This window comes from Amphibalanus amphitrite, unplaced genomic scaffold, assembly GCF_019059575.1.
Source record: "Amphibalanus amphitrite isolate SeventyFive unplaced genomic scaffold, NRLGWU_Aamphi_draft 000100F_arrow, whole genome shotgun sequence".
Classification (NCBI taxonomy): domain Eukaryota; kingdom Metazoa; phylum Arthropoda; class Thecostraca; order Balanomorpha; family Balanidae; genus Amphibalanus; species Amphibalanus amphitrite.
Genome location: NW_024881595.1, coordinates 977,175 through 999,905, shown reverse-complemented (window position 1 = coordinate 999,905; position 22,731 = coordinate 977,175). Strand labels below are relative to the sequence as shown.

The window sequence follows — 22,731 nt, the reverse complement described above, 5'->3', positions numbered from 1 at the left end:
CACTGTCCTGTGCCAAACGATTCTTCAGAGAATAAAAAAAGTGACTCAGGCGTTTTAACTTTTTGGATGTGTTAGTTTTTCGTAATTATCTGCACGGGGGACATGCCTAAGAGCTGGACTTTTTGCACGCGTTCCCCGCCAGGGGGCGCCATTGAGGAAGCACCCTCTGACGTCACGATAAAACTGCGCGCACTGTGCGCACGGTTCTGTAAGCAAGTAATATAGTGGTGGTTTCGTGGTGGAAATTGGAACAAGTATTTTTACGTTGTAAAATTTCAAGCCGTTTTTGTGAAATTAATTAGTAAATGCATTTCAAAAGTATTTATTTAAAGTGTGAAAGGAGAATAATTAGAAGAACATGGATATTTTTGTTCCAATAGCTTATTATGTGAGACATGATCGGTACTAACGGGTACTTCTAAGAAGTAGTGAAGAAGTACCAAACAGCCTGCTCGGCTACGATCGTCAGCTGTCCTTTGGAGCTGGACTTCAACGCTGTAAAAAAAATATGTGCTGAATTAATTTTTAGTTTCACCAAAATATAAGCAATTTATCATTTCTTTTTCACTTTTGTAATTATTGTTGAGTGAAGAGACATGTTGCTAGTTCTGACAATATAAATTATTAATTAAAAATAACGAAATGCGACGGTAAGTATCTGCTACTAAATTATCACTTTAACCAAATACATAGAGAATCTTGCTACCATTGCTTATAAAACGTGCTTATCAATACACAAATGTTTTATTTCAGACAAGAAGGATTTATTTGCCTGAAGTCTTGCGTCATGTGTTACTGCTTTGATTCCAAAGACGCTCTCCGGGTCGGGGTAATTTAGTTCTTCATCGATCGATAAGATTTTGATTCCATTGATATCCAAATTGATAAGCTCGGCACCATGGAGTAAGGGCGTCCCCACAGGGGTGACGCAGGAAATATGAATGGCGTTTACACCGACAGTAGTTTCCCACAGCCGGCAATGGGAATCTCCTGTCGGTGTAAACGCCACTATAGTCCCATCCAACTCAAACACTGGGGAATATCCCCGCACTTTTGAGGACGGAAATCTATGGACCTGCCCGAAAAATAGTGGATAAAATACGGCGAGCTTTCAGTTTTATGGTTGGGTCTCCCTTCCCAGGCACATATTTACGGGGGATATTGGGTCATATTCCCCCGGCGTCCTGATGATCGGCGCCCAGCTCAACGTCGAAGGCGCCCTGATACGCGGCACTGCTATCTGTGAAGGTGCCCAGGTTGCTGCCGCTCGAATTTTGGTCGCCTACTTAACAAAACCTCCGTTGGTACCATCTCAGTTTCCTCGAGGTCAGGCAACCTTCACACGCCGTTGGCTACCTTGGCTGGCCGGCGACTCGTTCCCCTCGTGGCGACGCTCTTGACATCCAGTCAAAAGTTGGAGTGGCTGGCGCCCCCAGTGGGGGCCGGGGAAGGGGCAGTGGGCCTCCACGTTGCTCTCTTCCCGAGCCTATGGTGACTTGGCTCAACTCTCCTCAATAGAATCTGGATTCTGCACGCTGTATTAACATGGACGTAGACACCACTACGGACAATACGGGCAGTGGGTGTGACAATCAGTAGTGCCATTCATATAGAGGGTGTCATATATGAGCGGAGAGGCAACAGTACAGCTGAGCGGAGAGACAACATTAAAACAACAGTACAGCTGGCGTTGCATGGAGCTGCAGGCAACCGGACAGCGGAGGCTTGCGAAAAATAAACAATTCGTCACTTGAACGTATAAACAATAGTATAAAAAACAACATAAACACAGATTCTCATGGTCGAACCCATGCACTAGCGGCTCACGGCGGGCACAGGCACGCAGTGCGGTAGCGGTACCGGATCACACGTCATGGGCGTTGTCTCAGCATAGGTTGTTATGAGCGGAGCGGAGAGGCAACAGTACAGCTGAGCGGAGAGACAACATTAAAACAACAGTACAGCTGGCGTTGCATGGAGCTGCAGGCAACCGGACAGCGGAGGCTTGCGAAAAATAAACAATTCGTCACTTCAACGTATAAACAATAGTAAAAGCAACATAAACACATATTCTCATGGTCGAACCCATTCACTAGCGGCTCACGGCGGGCACAGGCACGCAGTGCGGTAGCGGTACCCGATCACACGTCATGGGCGTTGTCTCAGCATAGGTTGTTCGCAATCTAGTTGAAGCCTAAGAAGACGGCCAGTGGGGTCTCACTGCTGCTGAGGCGACCTCGGAGACGATGCGTCGCCCCTCCTGTCGGCGACCTGCGGTGAGCAGGACTCCAGATAGCTGTCTGGCACGTTGCCGACACTGCCAGACGCTGTCAGCAGGCCTCACTGCTGCAAGTGATGTGCAGATGGACGCCAGGTGACTTCGTCTGCAGGCGATTCCGGAGACCGCGGCCTCACCAGGCAGTACCACCTGCATCGCCATGTCGGTGTTTCTAGAAATGGAAAAATAACAGTATCGGTGAAGGACAAGCAATACAATGTATTCTGTTTTCCTCTCTTGCAGGTATACGTAATCTACAATTATCATTGTTCCTATTTCATTCAACTGAACCTGAAAATTCCATATTGGCACATTGTTGGACTAACCCCGTGTTCGATGTCTCGCGGACGACGAAGATTCTATGCCGTCCGGCCAATCACGCTCCATAACCGCAGCCGAGCCCCCGCTGACCTTGAACGGGATTGGCCGGACGGCGTAGAATCTTCGTCGTCCGTGAGACATCGAACGCGGGGTAAATTTGTGTAGTTGGGAACAGGGGCGACGCCACGGTGCGACGACTGGAGGGGACATTGACCATTTTGGAGGGGACGAGGACCATTTAAGTCGATTCTTTCCATGCAACGCCATAGGCGTAATGTTAAAATTTTAAAAAGTGGAGGGGACGAGATCCCCTCCGTCCCCCCCCCTGTGGCGACGCCCTTGGTTGGGAAGCAGATTGTTTGAAATACATGTTAGGCTGAACAGTTTGGAAAATATTTCATTGATCACTATAGCTGCAACAAAAATACTGAGACAGAAAACATTTGCACTTACCTGGCTCCTTAGTCAGTCCCGCACAACGGAAGTGGTACCATTTATCGCAGCCGTCGCATCCGACCATCGGTGCTGCACTGATGCTGCTGCACTTCCCACATTCCCAGTACCTTAGGAGCGTCTTGGCTGTGAAAAGATTACATGAGTCATGGCGCATGCATGAATAGTAAGATGTTTTATATGTTTAACATCGCATAGCAAAGACACAACAGCTGGGAGTCAAGTGTAAGCCAAAGTGTAAGCCCTGCCATGTTTTGCAGAATGGATTTTAAGCAAGAAAAGCTTTGCTAAAAATGACGCTTGACGAAGCCTCATCCTACTGGGCTGTCTGACATGTCTCCCTGTAAAAAGCATGTGGCCCTTATATTGTATATATGATGAATATGTTAATAATGCAGAAAAAACACAGTATAAATTATACCCAACGTTTCATCTTAATCGACTTTGTCAAGGGTGTTTGAACAGCTTGAGATGAGTGAAGTGCAAGGGTACCTAGGTACATCTGAAAATAAACTGAATCTGCGTTCAATAAACATTGATTTTGATAATACATTTCACAAATCAACTGCTAATAACAATCATACTAAAATAGCACGACAGATAACTAACAATCGCATGAAGAACTTCTTGATTCGCCTTGACATTGTCGTCCGAACGAATGTTGTCTGTACACATTTGTCTTTTCTGCGCAGCATTTGTGTTTGCCATTTACCGCACCAATGTTCGCCAGCGGTGGTGACTTTTCCTTACCTCAGTCCCACGCACAAGGGGGAAAAGCTCAAAAAATTGAGCGCTCAAAAAATTGAGCGGGCCCCATTATGAAGGAATAGGCGAAACGATGGTATTTTACAATGCCGTTAGCGTCACACTACGGCAAATATCGTATCCAAATAAGGTATCAATGGCAAGAGAGAGCAACAAGGTTTCTTCTCGAACACTTGCCGTGATAATTCATATCGGTGTTTTTGGAAAGAAAATGCCCTAAAGACGCTCAACTTTTTGAGCGCCACTTGTCGCTCGGGACCGCGATACTCAATAAATTGAGCGCCACGACAGACGACAGTCAGCTGGCGCTCAAAAAATTGAGTGCCGGCCAGCATCTACACTCAATTTTTTGAGCGTTCTCCGTGACAGGTGAAGCAGGTACTGGCTGCCATTTCTGATGTTATGTTCGTTGAAATACGTTAAACTGAGTTGAAACAGAAATGCAGTAAGTTGAATGCTACGTGGTACCTAAACTTTTCACAAACCCATGGCATCATGTCACATTTTCCGCTAGTAGTTTTATCGGTCGCGTTTCGGATTCGGCACACCTCAAATAATTATACAGGGCTTGAATAATCCGTATGAATACTGTATTGATATTCTCTGACTGTACTGGAAGAAGGGAATACGTGAATACAGAAAGATATCCACCCACGCTTGAATATTGGAGAATTATAGCAGGAAAAACTGTATTGCCACGGTTACAACTTACAAGGCTATCGGCCGCAAACAAACAAAAATACTATACAATGTGGGTTAGATTCACAAACATCATCAAGTGTGGAACACAGAGACGAGCAAAACAACATCACATTATCGCATGCCAGCCCGACCACATTGGAACCGGGTGACCTGCGACCGGAACCTGCGTCTTGCCAGCATACATCACAAAAGCAGGAGGCAGTGTCGTACTGCTTTGATCCAAAATATGCCATATAACAAATGATATAAACGACCTAAGCTCGGACTAAGCTAATCATTATCAAATCCTTAACATGTAAAGGACGAATGGAAACATCGAGTCTCAGACCAGCAGTAGCAACCATCACAGTAGCAACATCACAAAGAACACGCGGCATTTTCAGACAGCCGTTTTGTTATCGGGCTACAGGCGGCGACGGCGTGGTTGCAGACCAGCTGCGAGGTAGCGGCGTGCGGGCAAAAGGCGCGGGCACACCTCCATGTGGCCGTGCGGACAGTGCGCGGTCGGCGTCGCATAGTGGGCGGCATCGGGCTGTCCCGGGGCCGTCGAAGCCGCACAGGTTGTCGGCGCATGTGGGCGCGCGCGGTCAGCACGGCCAGCTGCTCACCGCCAGCACAGACTGCGCAGCGTCGCCGCTCCGCCGGCCAGAACACGCAGACAACCCTTCTTGCAGTCGCACAACACGTCGCCAAACTCATTCACCTGCTCCACCATGTTGTTGATGTCACCAAGTCGTTCAAGTTGTGGCTCGTGCCGTCGAGCATGACCTGCCCGATCGGACACGGGTCAGCGGCTTCTGCTCCAGCGAAGTCTTCATCTTGGTGACGTCTTGCTGATCTCCACAAAGGCTGAGCAGATGACCTTACCCACAAGGACGGCCGACGTCCTCGCCAGCGACCGCTTGGTTGTGCAGACCTGCCAGAAAAAGAAAAGCTGTTTGGTGATCTCAAACGATTTTTTTCTTTATGCAGTGGAAAATGGAAAATATGTCATACAACAGGAACTAAAAAAAGATGCAGCCTAGGTCGTCTAAGAAATGAGTGCAACATTGATAAAATTCTTCATTGAATGAGTTCTGCAAATACTTTTGATAAAATGTGTGGTGATTATAAGGAGACCACTTTACTATAAAATTGCTCAGGATTCCCTATCTGGACCTGTCAAAAAATCCTGACTGCACACCAACAATGAGCATTAAATCCGAAACCTCTACCAGGTACCTAGGGATAATTAAATTCTGATTCATGAAAATATTTCACATCATACAAATAAAAAGCCTTTACTATATTGAAACTGAAAATGTGATGCCGATCCAGTGACCTTTGGGTCTCAAAGTATAATAATGAATAAATCTATTATAAATTTGGTGGTGACTGCCGACTGGCATCTGGCGGCCTAGACCTTCAGGCTTAAAAGTGGCCTTCCTTTTCCGTTGACTTCGATCCTCCAGATGGAAATGATATAAAGGATCATTTTTATCTTATTTCATATGAGCCAGTCAGCAAAGTGGCTATCCTGTTTCAGCATTCACACACACAATAGTTGACTGTCAGTCTGTCATGCTGTCAGTGTTGTGAAGTAACGAAGGAGTTGAGTTTTGTTGATTATAAATTGTGATGTTATGTAAAGGACTGGAAAATGAATGTGAAAACTATGGAAACATATTGGCAGAGTATTGTCACTTACTATCAGGACATATGGATAGAGAATACGCTCAAATTAATAAGAAATGCCAAATATCAAGGTACTCAATCACTGATAGCAGTGGACTACCATATGTTTTCATGTCAATTATATGAAAGTTAAGACTGAAACTACCTTTTACCTCATCCTACCTAATGAAAAATTGTGTGAAGAAAACATTCACAGCCTCTTTGAAGCACTTAGACCACTAAAAAACAAAAATTTTCACGTAAATATGTTGTGTCTCCTTCCTTCAAAACATCATATCGGATGGCGCCACTTTCGTCGACAGTTACTTATCTGCACGCAAATCGAGGAAAACGTGAATTGATTGACGTTTACGTGTTTCCAAATTTAAAATCACAGCATATTCAAACTTTTCAGTGTACCTTTTAACATAAAAGTATAACTAAAACGATAAAAACTTACCTTCAACACAAGGACGACGACGACCACACGGCCGGAGACGTCGCGACGAAATAAACAAACGGCGCCGCCAAATGAAAAATATTCTCCGATATGGGTAATGTGAAATTGAGTCGCAATCATTTTGGGTAGTATGAAAAATGCTCTTTCCAACAGAACCCTAGTAAAAAACGTGAATGGACAAAAAATAACTTTTATTTCGACATAAATATTGGCCTGTTTTTAGGTCATCCTGGTATGCCGTAAGATTTCGACCTATAAATTGGTGTTCCCCCAATCATTGAAGCTTGAGCAGTGAAAAATATGAAAGCCTAATCTGTTTTGCATCATTAGTGATTCTCCTAGGGTGTTGCCATTTCTCCCTAGGTGTTGCGAGTTGCTTTTGCAAAACGTGTTCCTGAAACGGCTCAATTTTTTGAGCCCTCAGCATTACGCCTATGGGAGCCTCTGACGTCACACGCTCAATATTTTGAGCACTCAATAATTTGAGCTTTTCCCCCTTGTGCGTGGGACTGACCTGCTCACGAAACGTCACACACGACATGACGTCACCCGAAGACGTCATCAAAAAGTCCAGCTAGGCGTGTCCGGATTTGGTGAGACGGTTTACAGCTACTTATTAGAAATTCTGCACATTATTGGAATGAATGTCTGAAACAGTCATTGCTGTTATTTCTTGTAATATACCCCTAATAAATACCCGTGCAGAGAGCTGGATCCTGTCTCCCCCGCTTCATCCTTAGATTTCAATTTCAGTGCAATCAAGCTACAGGTTCCACCAATTGATATTTTAATTTTTGGTTAGGTTAGCAATTTGAACTGCTGTTTGTGCTGGTCTTTGCTTCTTCCTTGGTCTTCTGGCCTTAGTAAGCAAGGTGAGGTTATTTCAAGGACTTAACAAATAAAATTAGGTGTCATCAGTTATCAAATCTAGTGCAACCTCTAAACATTGAATATTTTGATTTTGATTTTACTACGCAAAGCTCTGAATATTGAAGTGATCAGGGCTATTTATTGAATGCTTGTTCTTAGGACAATAGCTTCATCTGGCTCTCACACGTGCTCTCTTTCTTCAAGTCAAGTGCAGTGAGATAAGAGCATGGGAAGGTCCTATTGTATAGTCGACTACAGAATGATGTTCCACTCCTCAGAAGCTATCAGTTGACCGGAGCGCTAACATGTGCGGTTTATCATGCAATGGCAATTAAGGGTGTCGACTGTGAGCATTGGGAAAAAGCTATAATTTGTGAACTCAGCCCATGTGATGCGGCACAGCCTACCACGCCAGGCAAATAATTTGAATTGCCTGTGAAAAGTCGATCATCATTCTGTAGTCGACTATACATACAATTGATGCTAGAAAGTGGAAGGGATGCCAGATTGAGTGAGCATTCCTTATGAGCCTATCTCATGCTCCCCTTATCATATCTGCCAGTAACCATCTGCTGGTGTCCTGACTGTTAGAATTGCACCAGCAGCCCAGCATCCAGTGCAGTGTTTCTGGGTTGTGCAGATTGTTGTGTGCTGGCCCAAATATCAATATGGTACCCAGGCAGTGAAGTGCAGTTGTGACATTCTGTCTTGTGTTGTATAACAAGTTGTTTAACTCATCATGTTGTGTGTTTCAGGTCACCATGAAGACTGATGGATATGTTGATAGAAGTCTAGGTATGTTTGGTTATTGAATGCTTGACAAAATCTCTCCCTCCCTCTCTTCCCCCTCTCTCTCCTCCCCCTCTCTCTCTCTCCTCTCTCTCCTCTCTCTCTCTCTCTCTCTCTCTCTCTCTCTCTCTCTCTCTCTCTCTCTCTCTCTCTCTCTCTCTCTCTCTCTCTCCCTTTCTTTCTCTCTCTTTCTCTCTCTCTCTCTTTCTCCTCACCTCACTGTCTTCTCTTACACCCATGCTTACTCTTACTGTTACTCCCACTCACTCTCACTCTCTCTCTCTCTCTCTCTCTCTCTCTCTCTCTCTCTCTCTCTCTCTCTCTCTCTCTCTCTCTCTCTCTCTCTCTCTCTCTCTCTCTCTCATCCTCACTCTCATTCTCTCTCTCATTCTCTCTCATTCTCTCTCTCCTTCTCTCTCTCCTTCTCTCCTCTCTCTCCCTTTCCTTATCCCTGTCTTTGTCTCTGTCTCTGTCTTTCTATCTGTCTGTCTGTCTCAAAGGGCTTATGCATGCATTCCAGGGAGGGTTTTTGGTGTAATCCCCTGATTGTGATTTGTGATGCTTTTAATTGTTCTATAAAAACAAAAAGTATTCTATAAAATATAAATGATACTCTGAAGTCTGAAGTGCCAAGGTTTCTTGTGTACAGTTTTTGCAAGGGTCATCTTTGGGCCAATAGTGCTATGCCATGGTTTTGGGCAATAACTAGATGATGTCATTACTCATTAGTCATTATGCTCTGAAAATAATCAATATTTTCTTGAATGCAGAATTTCAGTCATATAGCTTGCTGTTTGCAGACTGCACATGTCTACTGTGGTATGCATTCTTTGTGTTCTAGCATGACAAATTTACAATCTGCATTAATTGCAAGTTGCAACATAGGTATGCTGGAGTACTCAGTCACTGCAGTCAATTGCCAGGGCACCTCATATGGCTCGTACATGGCACCCCTTCACGGCTCACGCTGGCCGGCCGGGCTCACCACCGACCCCCACGCTCGTGTCCGATCAATTTCATATTTGCTTGCCTGTTTTGTTTTTGCCAGATCTTGCTATTAGCCACCTGTCAGGGCCCAATCTCACCAAGTGCGGTAAACCCATTTTGCGGTAAACTACCCCGCAGTCGATTAAGCTGGCAGCATGTTTGAACAATTATCATCAAACTGCGCTCGGGCCACCAGAGCTCTCAAATCGTTATGAGGCATCATCCAAGAACCTTGGTGATGACTTAATTAAGTTATGGCACTTTCACACAATGTCTGCTAAACGAAAATACGACATTTGGTTGTGGAAACTAGCAAAACTCGTTTGCCGTCCTCGGAAAACGAAATTGTTTCCCGTCCGTGACGTTTTTTCTCGCACTCTGATTGTGCTGCACAGTCAGCGATGTTTTATATCAATGGTGGGGATATTCCATTGTCAAGCGCATACTTGTTTGCAGCGAGTGGCGAACCGCTCTAGGCTAACCGCTTTGTCTGGTTTATTTCCAGATGACTTCATCAAGGCGAACCGCGGGATGTTTCGGCGCGGCCGCGGCGGTGGCGGAGCCGGACGTGGATCAACTTCGACCAGAGGTATGTTACCATCCCGCCATTCCCCTCTGCTTGTCCCTCTGTACGTGTACTGCAATTCTAATAAAAGGTTCCAGAGATATGTTTCTCGCGAATACAGTTACCTAATAGTGCTATTATGTCTAATATTCTTCTTAGATCTCAAACATCACGCAGACTGTGTAGCAAGGTGTTTCATTTACACGGTGATTCGATTCCACTTTCAATTTTACTAATGAGGTCATCTCAAGGAAAAAGTGAGCACGTGGGTGAGGACCGCTGCCGAAACAGGTTAGCTGCTCCACTTCGGACTGATAGCAATCTACCCAGACGCTGTGCAAATCCAATCCCTCTATTATATCTCTGTCTACTGGCTACAATAATTTAGCCTTGGGTGCGGAGCCGAAGCCGGAGCTGGAGCCGGCATATTTTGCCCGGAGCCGGAACCGGAGCCGTGAAACAATAGTTATAGCCCGAAGCCGGAGCCGTCAAAGAAGGGGGCGACTCCGGCTCTTTTTTTTAAGGAAAAAATTATTGACCTAGTTCGGTTTGACTAGGCACTAAAACATGTGATATTCAAATTATGAAAATTTTTGTTATGCAAATACAGAATTAACGTGCACCAATCCCATCGTCTTTTTTCTTCCACCCGTATTTAATTGCATACTGCATAGGGGATGTACTGAGTATTGGAGCCGGAGCCGCCGGAACCGGACCATTTTACTCTGAGCCGGAGCCGGAGCCGGAGCCGATTTTTTCTCCGGAGCCGGAGCCGGAGCCGTCTGAAATTTCCACGGCTCCGCATCCCTGATTATAGCACATGCTAATTTTGTGATGTTTGCAATATTGTCAGCTCAAAAAGATACCTTACTGACTTATTCGATATACCTATCGGGCATGCACTGCATTGCTCCCCAATACATCAAGGGACTAGTTACAGATCGGCAGCTGTGACACGCCCCAGTGCCACGCACGCAGCCCAGTCGGACTGACGCCGGCTTCCCGAACCAGTTTAATATGCTACACTAGCACCGGTTTGTGCCACACCGTCTGTTTATGAATAACGACTAGAAAGCAGACCTTCGTACTTCGAACTCTACGCTCCATCGAGCAGACACACGTGGATTTTGTGGCACCGGCGTATCATTGATGCGTAACACATCGACAAGTGTTGTGGTGTGGTCATTACTTCCGATGGCCATTCGTTATTCGGGAATGTGTTTACGAGTATATAACACAACACAGACTGACAGAGCCATGAGCATAAGATTCAATAAAAATATAGTAAAACATGAGACTTAGCAAGCTTTGCTTCCCGACGGACTACGGGATTTCTTATGATCGGTCGAAAAAAAAATGCGTAATGTCTCTGACTGGTCCTGCCCTACCTCGAGCATATAATGCCACTAAATAGTTTGATACGTTCGTCAGGTTTCCTTTGAAGAGAAAAATGGCAAAGAAAAATAACCTAACCCGTGAGACCAGTAGCTGACCAATGGATTGTTAGCTGCCATCGTGTCCACCCGTCACCAACATCTGTCTGCCTTCTTCTGCAGGTGGCCGGGGCCGCGGTCGGGGTCAGAGCCGCGGCCGGGGCGCCTCCCGCGGCCGCTCGACATCGCGCGGCGCCTCGCGCGGCTCGACTCGCGGCGGCCGCGGCAGCTGGCGCGAGGCGTCGCGGGACGGCCGGGCGGCGAGCACGCAGCGCGGGCGGGGGCGCGGCCGCGGCGCCGGCCGCGGTCAGCGCGGCGCCGCGCGCTCCACCAGCCGTGCCTCCTTCGGCCAGAAGTGGCGGGCGGCCAGCGCGCGCATGGGCAGTCATCTGGAGTCGGCCAAACCAACCGCCTCACCGCTCAAACGCAAACAGGTTAGAGCTCAGGTTCGGCCGCGCCGGCCGGCCAGAGCTGTCATTACGTTGCCATGTTTGAGTTTCGGTGAAATGCGGTAGGGGTAACAATAGTGGTTGATGCTAGGATCGGTATCGGATTTTTTTTCTTTTGAGTGATATGGCACACCGGCACCCTTCTTTCACTAGAATATGCACGTTGTGTCTCCCATGTGTGTCCCAAAGTCATTCACATTCCCCAAGTCAGCATGCTTACCTCTTCTCTTCTGGTTGCTCTGTAGTCTGCATTTCTCACACTTGTGAGAGAATAACCGCTTGAATTTTGTTCGGGGCTCTGATATGTAACCCTGTGTGATGGGTGCTGTTAATGTGTAGCTGCACGATGCCGGGTGTCTCCCTTTTGATGACTATGCTCCAAACCCAGTGTTACTCTCCTCAGCTTCCGAAGACTGCAGCGCACGACGGACTGGGCCTTCCCTTGAAAATACCGGCCACACTTCCGCGCGTGCACCGTAACCTAATCCGGACCACTTTTGATGCCCTACAGGTGATGCGTCCCCTCACTAATGGAATGAGTTTTATATAGCACGGGTGGTTGGATATAATGTAGTTTGGCTGATGTCTTGTCTACCTTAGCACGGAAATGCTTACTCACGATACCCGAAAATAATGCGTCTACGTTCGCTTATCACCCATGTCGCGACCGGGGGGTACTGTGCGTTTGTTGCCTAGCAACGAAATTGTTGTCATATTTTTGTGCTTAGAAAATTAAGGAAAAGGGGTTTTTTTTTTGATGAGAAACTGATTGAAACGGGGTCATTATTATAGCTCATTCTGAAACAGTGAAAGTAAATATGCAAAGCCAAGGACGATGCATTCACTGATTAACAAGTGTCAAAGTGACATTCAAGAAAGGTTTATCTTTATGTTTCAACTTATTTCTTAGTTTATTTTCTCTCGTTAGCCGCAATGTGCGACTTTTGGAACGGTGTTTTTCATTTCGATCAAGGAGCGAAGTGGATCAAGCCTGTACCAAAATAAACATTGATTTCGAAAGTGCATTTGCGGCATTAAGTTTCATATTTTTTAACGGCTAACGGTGACAGTTCCAAAATGTTTGCAAACTCTAAGATGAACTGCACAGCATAAGTTTAAGAGAAGCTGCTCAGATATAAAGTAGCATGATGCAAACCAATGTAGCGTCTGAATTCAAGTTATCAACTTTGATTAAGATACACTGATTTATTTGCACCAATCATGTCAGCATCTGATTTCAAAAGGAAGCGTGGGAGGATGCTGTCAAATCTCACCAGAGTAAGAAGACGAGCCCTAGTAATGACTGAAAATAGAGGCTCTAGGACGCAGCTGGTCGACATGCTTAAGGAGCTGGACGCTGCACTTGAGTCTTTAGAAGAAGTGAACGAAGAGCTCAAAGAAGCAATAGCAGAAGATGAAGCACTTGTTCAAGAAGCGGTCGATTACATGAAGGTTGCAGAGCAGCAACACGACGAAGCATATCAATGCATACGAGAATATTTGAAATCCAGACAAGGTGAAACACCATCTATAGTGTCGGGCTCAATTCAGTCTCACCAGTCCAGCAGCTCGTTAGCTGCTCGAAGCGCTGACATTGCTTTTCAAGTGAAAGAAAAGGAACGTAAGCTTCTGGAGCGGCGACACCTGAGAGAAAGGGAAGAACAAGAGTTGCGAAGAAAAAATGAGCTTCAAGCCGCTAAAGATGCCGAAGAGTTAGCCAGGCTAGAAGCGCGCCTTACCGCAGCTGCTGAGAGTGAGCTCAGCTGGGACCGCAGAAAGGATTTTGATGGTGAGGCATCCGCAGTTGAAGAGCAAGGAGCTCAAACCGAAGGCGATTCCCCAGCTGAAAAGGAGTCTGAAGATGACAGCCCTGAAGTGCATGTGCCTATTCTGCCGCCCAGCGCCCGTCCTGTGCCAACGCAATCTGAATCTCTGTTCGCAAGAAGTCTCCCAAGAATCACGCTGCCAAACTTCAGTGGTAGTCCGGGAGAGTGGCCAAGATGGTTCGCGCTCTTCCGAACATTGGTGCACGATCAAGCAACCTTAAACTCCACTGAAAAAATGGCGCATCTACAAAACGCAGTAACGGGTCCGGCGCAGCAGCTGATCAGTGGGATGCTCTACGAAGGGACTCTCTATGAAGAAGCGCTGCACGCGCTAGAAAACCGCTTTGGCAGACAAGAGGGCATTGTGCAGGCGAAAATGAAGGCTATCTTTGCATGCCCGTCGCCAGCAGATCTAGATCTGCAAGGATTGGAACGGTTTCACTCAGCTGTTCACTCTGCCGTAACAGTTCTTCAGAACCTGAAGTACGAAGGAGACCTTCAAAGCACAGAAAACCTGCGTAGAATAGTGGAGAAGTTGCCGCAAGAAATGAAGCGCGTTTGGAGCGCACACGTCGTTGAAATGGAGCCGGCCCGAGCTACATTGATCAACTTCGACCAGTGGCTCACAAAACAAGTGAGGATCTCTCAGAAGCTCACTGCCGTGACAATTCAAGACACTGATCAAGTCAAAAAACGCGCCTGGCAGTCCAGACCAGCAACTGGAGCACAACATCAAAAGACAAAAGAAAAGACACTGGCGACACTGGCTACAAACACTACAGCCTCACTCGATTCTGACACTTGTGTGTGTTGCAGCGGGAAGCATCATTTGAAGGACTGCGAAGCATTCAGAGCGCGAGACGCCAATGGCCGAGCTGAGCTAGTGTTCAGCTCAGGAATGTGCTTCATCTGCTTAAAGAAAGGCCACATGAGCAGAAATTGTGTCTTTTCTAAGAAGTGTGGAATAGACGGGTGCAGGATGAAACACCACAAGATGCTGCACGGCAGTCACCGTGTAAGGCCTCACGGTGGTGACCAGAGAGTCATAGCCGCAGTAACGGGAAACCGACCAGCAGAGGGAATGACGCTTCTCCAGATAGTTCCCGTTCGAGTGCACGGCCAAGATGGAAGATTTAGAGACACGCTGGCCCTGCTAGATCCAGGATCTCAGACCAGCTTATGCTCGGAAGCAATCATCAGAGATGTGAAGATTTCAGGCGAAGCGCAGTCGCTATGCATCGAAAATGTTGAAGGACGAGGAAGTACCAAGAGGTCTGAAAGGGTCCAGCTGACTCTGAGTCCTTTGTGCGAAGGTCAAGATGTTGACCGCAAGATCCTTGTTCCTGAAGCGTTCTCTGTGCCGCGAGTAAACGTCCGAGCACAGCACATTCCTAAACGATTGAAAGATGACTGGAAGCATCTACAAGGCATAAACATACCTGACTGCTCACAGGGAACAGTGGAGGTGCTTCTAGGCGCTAATGTCCTTGAAGCCGTTCTTCAACGCGAAGCCAAAGTTGGACGAGCAGGAGAACCGGTGGCGGTGCGCACGGCATTTGGCTGGACGTTGACCGGCACGATCGCTGGTTTCGTCCCACCTCAAACCAGAGAGGTGATGTTCATCCACCGTGCGGACACAGAAGACAGGCATCTCGGAGAGTGTGTCGAAGAGTGGTGGAAGACTGATTCATTTGGCACGAAAGTTGAGCTCAAAGGGGAAGCTTCAGCAGAAGACCTGCGGGCATTGCGTCTCCTAGATACATCAGTGAAGAAATGCGGAGACCGATACGAAGCAGGACTTCTTTGGAAAGGCAAAGATCAGAGAATGCCTGACAACAGAGCATCAGCCATGAGAAGACTTCAGAGCCTTGAGAAAGGCTTGTTACGTAACCCGGAAAAGGCTAAGGCGTATGAAGCCGAGCTCCAAGCTTATGTTGAAGCGGGGCACGCACGCAAGCTGTCTCAAGAAGAAGCCGATCAGCGTTTGAAAAAGCGCTGGCTTCTACCACATCACGCGGTAGTAAACCCCAATAAACCCAAGCTGAGGGTAGTCTTTGATGCTGCAGCGACACACCTGGGAGTGTCCCTGAACAGTGAGCTGATGAAGGGACCGGACATGCTGCAGAATCTGGTTGGAATTTTGCTCCGCTTCAGAGAGGAACAGACTGCCATGGTAGCAGACATCAAGAAGATGTTCCACCAGATCAGGATTCGCCAGGAAGACCAGCCAGCATTAAGTTTCTGGTGGCGAAACCTTGACACCACACGACAGCCTGATATGTACCAAATGCAAGTAGCAATATTTGGCGCGAAGTGCAGCCCAGCGATCGCAAATTTTGTACTACAGAGAGCGGCAGAAGACGGCTGCACTGGCACAGAAGAGTCCACAGCAGCCAAGAAAGCGGTTCAGACCAGCTTTTACATGGATGACTTCGTCAAGTCAGAATGTTCCAGTGAAGCTGCACTCAATATGAAAAGAGAAGTCTCCAGCATCCTCGCCAAAGGAGGGTTTTGCCTCACGAAGTGGATGAGCAATGAGGAGAGGGTGCTGGCTGAAGTCCCGGTTGATGAAAGAGCTGTCTTGAAGATAGACTCGTCGGGCAAGTCGTACTGCAGCGTTTTAGGATGCAAATGGACCCCGCAGGACGACTACCTGGCCGTCAAGTGTAGCGTAGTCGCGGTGCCGCCGACGAAGAGAGGAATCCTGAAGCAAGTCGCGTCTATGTTTGATCCTTTAGGGATCGTGGCGCCCTACACACTAGTGGCGAAGAAACTGATCCAGAGTCTCTGGGAAAGAAAGCTAGGCTGGGATGAAGGAATCACAGGAGAAACCCTACATATCTGGAGACGCTGGCAAGAAGAGCTTCAGCATGTTGAGGACGCATGTGTTCCACGGTGGTATGGCGCGCCGGAACAAGAAGTTGACGCTCAGTACGAGCTGCACATGTTCAGCGACGCCTCCGAATTAGCGTTCGGTACCGTAGCATACATCAGAATATTGTCCAGCGGCTACTATCACAGTCGCTTTGTGATGGCTCGCACTAGGCTCGCACCTCTGCGACAGCTGTCGATAGTCCGACTTGAGCTGCAAGGTGCCGTCATGTCAACAAGAGTAGCCAGTCTTATCAAAAGGGAAATGAACTACAACTTCAAGCGAATCGTCTTCTGGACAGACAGTCAAGTGGTGCTGCAGTTTTTTGAAGAACGAAAGTCGGCGATACCACACATTTGTGGCGAATCGTGTATCTGAGATTCACGACACGACAAGCCCAGATCAGTGGCGCTTCGTGCCAGGCTCAGAAAATCCGGCAGATCTCTGCTCAAGAGGAAAGTCTCTGTCAGAGTTGAAAAACCAGCAAGAGTGGTGGCTAGGCCCAGCGTTTCTAGAAAGCAAAGAAGAGCACTGGCCACCACAAGAAGACGTAGGAGACATCAGTCCAGACTGTGTAGAAGTCAAGAGGTCAGCAGCCATCTGTGCGACAAGTCATGCTAGTTCACCAAAAGAAGAGATCACTTCTCTACTGTCCCAGCTCATAGACCCGGCGCGGTTCTCTTCATGGACTCGTTACAGACGCATTGTCGCATGGATAAGGCGATTCATCAGCAACGTGAAGAGCAAGGTTGCTGGCACAGAAGTCATTGATGGTCCACTACGCAGCGCAGAAATTGATGCGGCTGAAATCAACATAATAAAGGACGATCAAGAAACCTGCATGAAACAAGCTAGTCTCGACCACCTGTCTCCATTCCGAGATCAACACGGCCTCATGAGAGTTGGTGGGCGCCTGAGCAAGACTTCGTTAGACGAGTACACGAAACACCCCGTCATTCTTGACGCCAAGAGTGAGATCACCAGACTGGTCATTGTCGATGCACATCAGCGAGTCATGCATTGGGGATTGGAAAGAACACTTTGTGAGCTGAGATCGAAGTACTGGGTGCAACGGATGCGGTCAGCTGTGAAGAAGCACCTGTGGAAGTGTGCATTCTGCCGTAACCGCCGCGCCTCGCCTCAGCCACCCAGGATGGCAGACTTGCCAGAGGCCCGTCTAGACATGAGACGTCCGTTCAGCACAGTCGGACTCGACTTTTTCGGACCTCTGACGGTGAAGAAGTTTCGAAAGACAGAAAAGAGATATGTGCTGCTGATCACATGTCTCGCCACTCGGGCCATCCATTTGGAGCTAGCTGCTTTGATGGACACCAGTAGCTTCATCATGGCACTGCGCCGCTTTATCGCACGAAGAGGTAGACCTCGAACTATCTACTCGGACAATGGCACTAATCTAGTCGGAGGCGAAAGAGAACTGCGAGAAGCCATCGAACATTGGAATCAGGCACAGATATCCGATGCTTTGAGTCAGAGAAACATCCAGTGGGTGTTCATCCCGCCAGCCGCCCCGCATATGGGCGGTGCATGGGAGCGTCTGATCGCCTCGGTGAAGCGCTCCCTCAAAGTGGTTCTAGGAAACAAATGCGTCTCGGAGGACGTTCTTCAGACGACCCTAGCGGAGGTCGAATTCATGATCAACGGCCGTCCTCTGACCTACATTAGCAGTGATCCTCAAGACCCCGAACCTCTTACGCCCAACCACTTCTTGTTGGGCTCATCTGATGGAAGAGAAGGACTACCGCCAGGGGTATTCAATGATGCTGATGCTGATGTTGTTGGACGGAGGAGATGGCAACAAGTACAGATCCTCGCTGAACATCTGTGGAAAAGGTGGCTCAAGGAGTACCTTCCTACGCTGATAAACAGACAGAAATGGAAGACAGAGAAGAAGAATCTGCAGATAGACGACGTAGTTTTGGTCGTCAACAGTCAGAGTCCTAGAGGATACTGGGAATTGGGACGCATCACAAGAGTCTACCCAGGCTCTGACGGAGGAGTCAGATCAGCGGAAGTGAAGACAAAGAGTGGGACGTATGTTCGCCCGACAACGAAGTTGTGTCTCTTGGAGAGTCTCAACTAAGCCTCTAAATCGGAATCATCGGAGAATCCGTGCGACGGGGTGCACGGCCAACTGGCCCAATATGTGATGCTCATGTGAGACGAACCGTGAAAGTAATGTTGATCTTGATGGATGGGGTACGTTCTGTGTTCGAAGACATTGATAATGATCCGCGTGGCTAGCACCCACATTTGTGACCTGCGTAAGGTCAACGCGAGCCGTGACAGAATCGGCATGGGCCGTTAGTGCTCAGAGCTGACACGGTGTGGTCGTTAAGTGCAGAGTGAAAGACACCGAGGGGTGTCAGGAACGTGTGGCCTGTATCGCGAGTGACATGTTTCGTGTTCCCCCTTGTGAACACTGGTGGGGGAGGATGTCGCGACCGGGGGGTACTGTGCGTTTGTTGCCTAGCAACGAAATTGTTGTCATATTTTTGTGCTTAGAAAATTAAGGAAAAGGGGTTTTTTTTTTTGATGAGAAACTGATTGAAACGGGGTCATTATTATAGCTCATTCTGAAACAGTGAAAGTAAATATGCAAAGCCAAGGACGATGCATTCACTGATTAACAAGTGTCAAAGTGACATTCAAGAAAGGTTTATCTTTATGTTTCAACTTATTTCTTAGTTTATTTTCTCTCGTTAGCCGCAATGTGCGACTTTTGGAACGGTGTTTTTCATTTCGATCAAGGAGCGAAGTGGATCAAGCCTGTACCAAAATAAACATTGATTTCGAAAGTGCATTTGCGGCATTAAGTTTCATATTTTTTAACGGCTAACGGTGACAACCCATGTTATTCCATCCGCTGTGTCTTTGGAGGTAGGCTAGTCTTTGTAAATGAGAACACCTTCCTTGCGCCTTCTAATCGCTATAACATACTGTCTCACTTATGGATAACTTATTAAACAAGCTGTCGGCATGGATGAAGTATTCCTGGATAGGACACTCCCTATTCCCCAACACTAGCGCCGGCGACCAAGCGGCCTTCCTGGTGGCGGAGCGCCGAAACATCGGTAGATAGTGCACCGGCGGCCGCCGCCGTTTGGGTCCATGCTGTAGACGCGGTAGCACAGGGCAAAATTAGCGAGCTTTAGCTCGGAAGACACGATTTTAGACACTTTCAACATATTTCTAGTCCTTTCTCATAGTTGGTAAGGGTCCATTTAGTCACTAGCACACACGGCACCATTATTAGGAGCCCATAAAGTGGGCCGACATTCCTGACTTGTCAGTGCAAATTGTCGCCAAATACCATTGCTCCTCAGCAATCACATAAGTCCTTTTTGATGAATAAATATGTAAATGTTAACTTTTTGCATGTTTTCGCCCGTAGGACGCAATACTAAAATGGCGCCGGTGCCCTATCTGCCGTGATATTGGGTGGTCGGAAAATCGGCGGAGTGTCCTATACAGGAACACTTAATCCATGCTGTCGGTTAAATCATTAACAATGTGAGCAAAATGCCAGCTGCTACAGTTTCATCCACCTTTAGCCTGGACTGACGAACATTGTTCAACACGTCCTATGTGTCTGACCGTGGTACGATTCGTTCTCAGCTGGCTGTGAAAGCTGTGCGAGGCTCCAAGCTCGCCGGAAGGCTGGGCACTCCTGCTAAGGGCGCTAAGGTACAACACGCTCAGCCTTGACTGTCATGAATTAATGCTGATTTGGCTTCTTCCCACACCGCTTGCAATCAGCATGCTAAGGAAAAATGATAATTCGCTAGCTCAATAATAATTGACATAACTCTCGATTTCGCTGGCCGTGTACCCCGTTTGTTTTCCGTCGCGCCTCTCCTGGGCAACCATTAACTGTTGTGTTCAACAGCGGCTGACGACGCTAGCGCTGAAGAAGAAGCGGCAGGCGCTGCAGCAGCTGACCACCAGCAGTAGACAGCTGAGTCGCATCGACGCCAGGGATCAGATCATCATGAAGCGACGCGGCCTGACGGTGCGTAGACTTACCGTGGTATCCGACATCCTGGCAAAATAAAGTTCAGTTCAGTTCGGTTCAGTATGTTTTGATAGCAAAGGACAGGAACAGCATCAGAGAAAATAATCGCTGATTGGCCAGCATTTCCTGGTTTGTTAAACTTATTCGATAAATACGAACTTTGGGTGCTTATTTTTGCTACATTGATGTACGTAGCTCAGTTTGCTCTCATTCAGTTGATGTAATTGATTTGCTTTTATCTCACGCTGCTCTGGTTTTCGAGTAGCCGTCCATAACCCGTCACCCCTGTCCACCAGACTGTCTCGGCGGCCACGGCTCGGCGCGGTCGGGGCGCTGCCACACGGGGTGGCGCTCGCGGTGTTACCGCGCGGTTAGGGGCCCGCGGGGCCGCCGCCCGCCGGCCGGCGCCGCCACAGCAGGGAGGCCGGATCCAGGTGTACCACGACGGGGTGCCGGCGGCGACCCCGGCGCGACTGCGGCGCCCGCTGAACCGCACCCGGCTGACGGGCAGCTCTGTGACTGCCCCAGCCGGCTCCAGTCTACTCACCGTCCAGTTCAAAAACGACATCGCCGTCCGACCGATGCGCACAGGTGGGTAGCCGCGACACGCGTTGGAACTTGGGAAAGTAGTGTTGGATGTCGCATTGGGATTCGGAGGAAGACTTAGGAGTAATAAATGATATAGGTAGTTTGTAATTTTGTCGTTTCTTTCTGACTCTGTGACGTATCTACAAGGCCAGTGTGTACTTAGGATCCGGATGTTTTTATACTGTGCCACATTTCCATGCCAGGTGCTGGAAGTATCCCCCCCCCCCCTATCCTCAAGTCGCTGACCTGCTTCCCACGCTCACAGCGCCGGTGATGGACGACGACGAGGACATGGACGACATGCTGCCGCCGACTCCGCCGCCGCTGCCCCCGCCGCCGCCGCCGCCGTCCCGGACTCGCGGCGGCCTGGACCCGCGCATACAGCAGGAGATTGCCGCCATCCAGGCGCGGGGCCGCTCACAGCACCAGGCGTCGGCCGAGGGCCGGCAAAGTGCCGGTGTGAGCAACTTCCGACCGACAGCAGCGACCAGCAGTCGGACGCTGAACGACCGCTTCACCGCCGACCGCCTCATCTACTCGTGAGCGGCGCCGACCGACCGACGGACGGACGGCAGACGCGCTCCGACCCAACAGACTGTTTGCAGTGCCAGCCTGAGGGGTTTCTGCCAGGCCTTATTTAAACCGAACGCTAGGCTTTAGTTTATGTCAGAACTTCATGTGGATAAGACACAAATCTTGAATATTGATTAGTGCTGTGTGTTCGTTTAGAAGAGCAATATGCACTTCTAAATGCATTATAAAAAGTTGATCTGAGTTAGCGGTGCGTCGAGGCGCGGACATTGCTTCTCTAGAGCGTCGTTTGTTTTGTGTGATCTTTCGCCTTGCATAGCTTCCATCGATCACGTGGGGATGATTAGCTCTCCTGGAGCACCTTGCAGCAGCTCTTGGCTGCCGAATCAAAGAACATTCGACAACATCTCATTGTGCATAGAGCCTGAGTTGGTTGGTTCTGAACCGACGCGTAACCTGTAACGGCGACACTGCGGCGCGGCGCTGACTTACTAAAATACCAAACATCGACTAATGGCTCTGGTTGCGGCCGGAGAGGGTCGGTGAACGGGAGTGTTGCCACAGTGGGGATGTCGGGTCTGCCTGGCCGTCTCGACTAGAACCCGGCACTGCCACAGCCGCTGCGGTAACCCCAGCGGTAGAGTGGCGGCAACGGGCGGTGGAGTGGAGTGAGTCCGTGCGGACGCGGAGCAGGCTGCTCACAGCGTATAATGACGACAGCGGACGGCCGTTGTAGTTGTGTTCATAATTTGTGACTAAATACATGATTGTATTGTTTGGGTTGTTTTCGTCGGGCGGGAGGAGGCAGGGGAGACGGGACGGGCTAAGTGTCATTTTTTAGGTTGGGTAGGATTTATGACTCCAGAAACCACCAGCGCCCGTCTGGCGCAGCGTCTCGCGTCTGCGCGACATTCGGTATAGTCTGATAATCACCGACGGATCTGAAAGAAATGCCTTTTGTAGCCTTCTATGCGCTTTTCTAAATAACACATCAGTTCACTGACTGATCAGTTTATTTGCGGTCCCTTTATACCAACTGCTTTGAACCAAGGGATATAAAACGGTGATAAAACACTCCTTGAACGACGCCCCCACGGTAAAGATGAGCAATCTGCGTTCATCATATGCCAAAGGGAGCATGCCACTAAATTGTGTC

General features: G+C 48.3%; 1 protein-coding gene across 3 annotated transcripts; it reads left to right on the top strand.

Moving 5' to 3' along the window:
- The first annotated feature begins 33 nt into the window (after positions 1-33).
- LOC122380555 (spidroin-1-like) lies at positions 34-22,352 on the top strand. 3 transcript variants are annotated; one of them, XM_043363805.1, is made up of 10 exons: positions 34-98; positions 5,882-5,886; positions 8,258-8,297; positions 9,784-9,867; positions 11,400-11,710; positions 12,129-12,236; positions 20,060-20,128; positions 20,331-20,453; positions 20,753-21,047; positions 21,310-22,352. In XM_043363805.1, exons 3-10 carry the CDS (start codon positions 8,264-8,266, stop codon positions 21,585-21,587), a joined length of 1,302 nt encoding a protein of 433 aa, XP_043219740.1. In that variant the 5' UTR covers positions 34-98; positions 5,882-5,886; positions 8,258-8,263; the 3' UTR covers positions 21,588-22,352. The 3 variants fall into 3 exon arrangements, with proteins under 3 accessions (XP_043219740.1, XP_043219739.1, XP_043219742.1); XM_043363804.1 differs by lacking the exons at positions 34-98; positions 5,882-5,886 and adding an exon at positions 7,225-7,504; XM_043363807.1 differs by lacking the exons at positions 34-98; positions 5,882-5,886; positions 12,129-12,236 and adding an exon at positions 7,225-7,504.
- Positions 22,353-22,731: the final 379 nt, after the last annotated feature.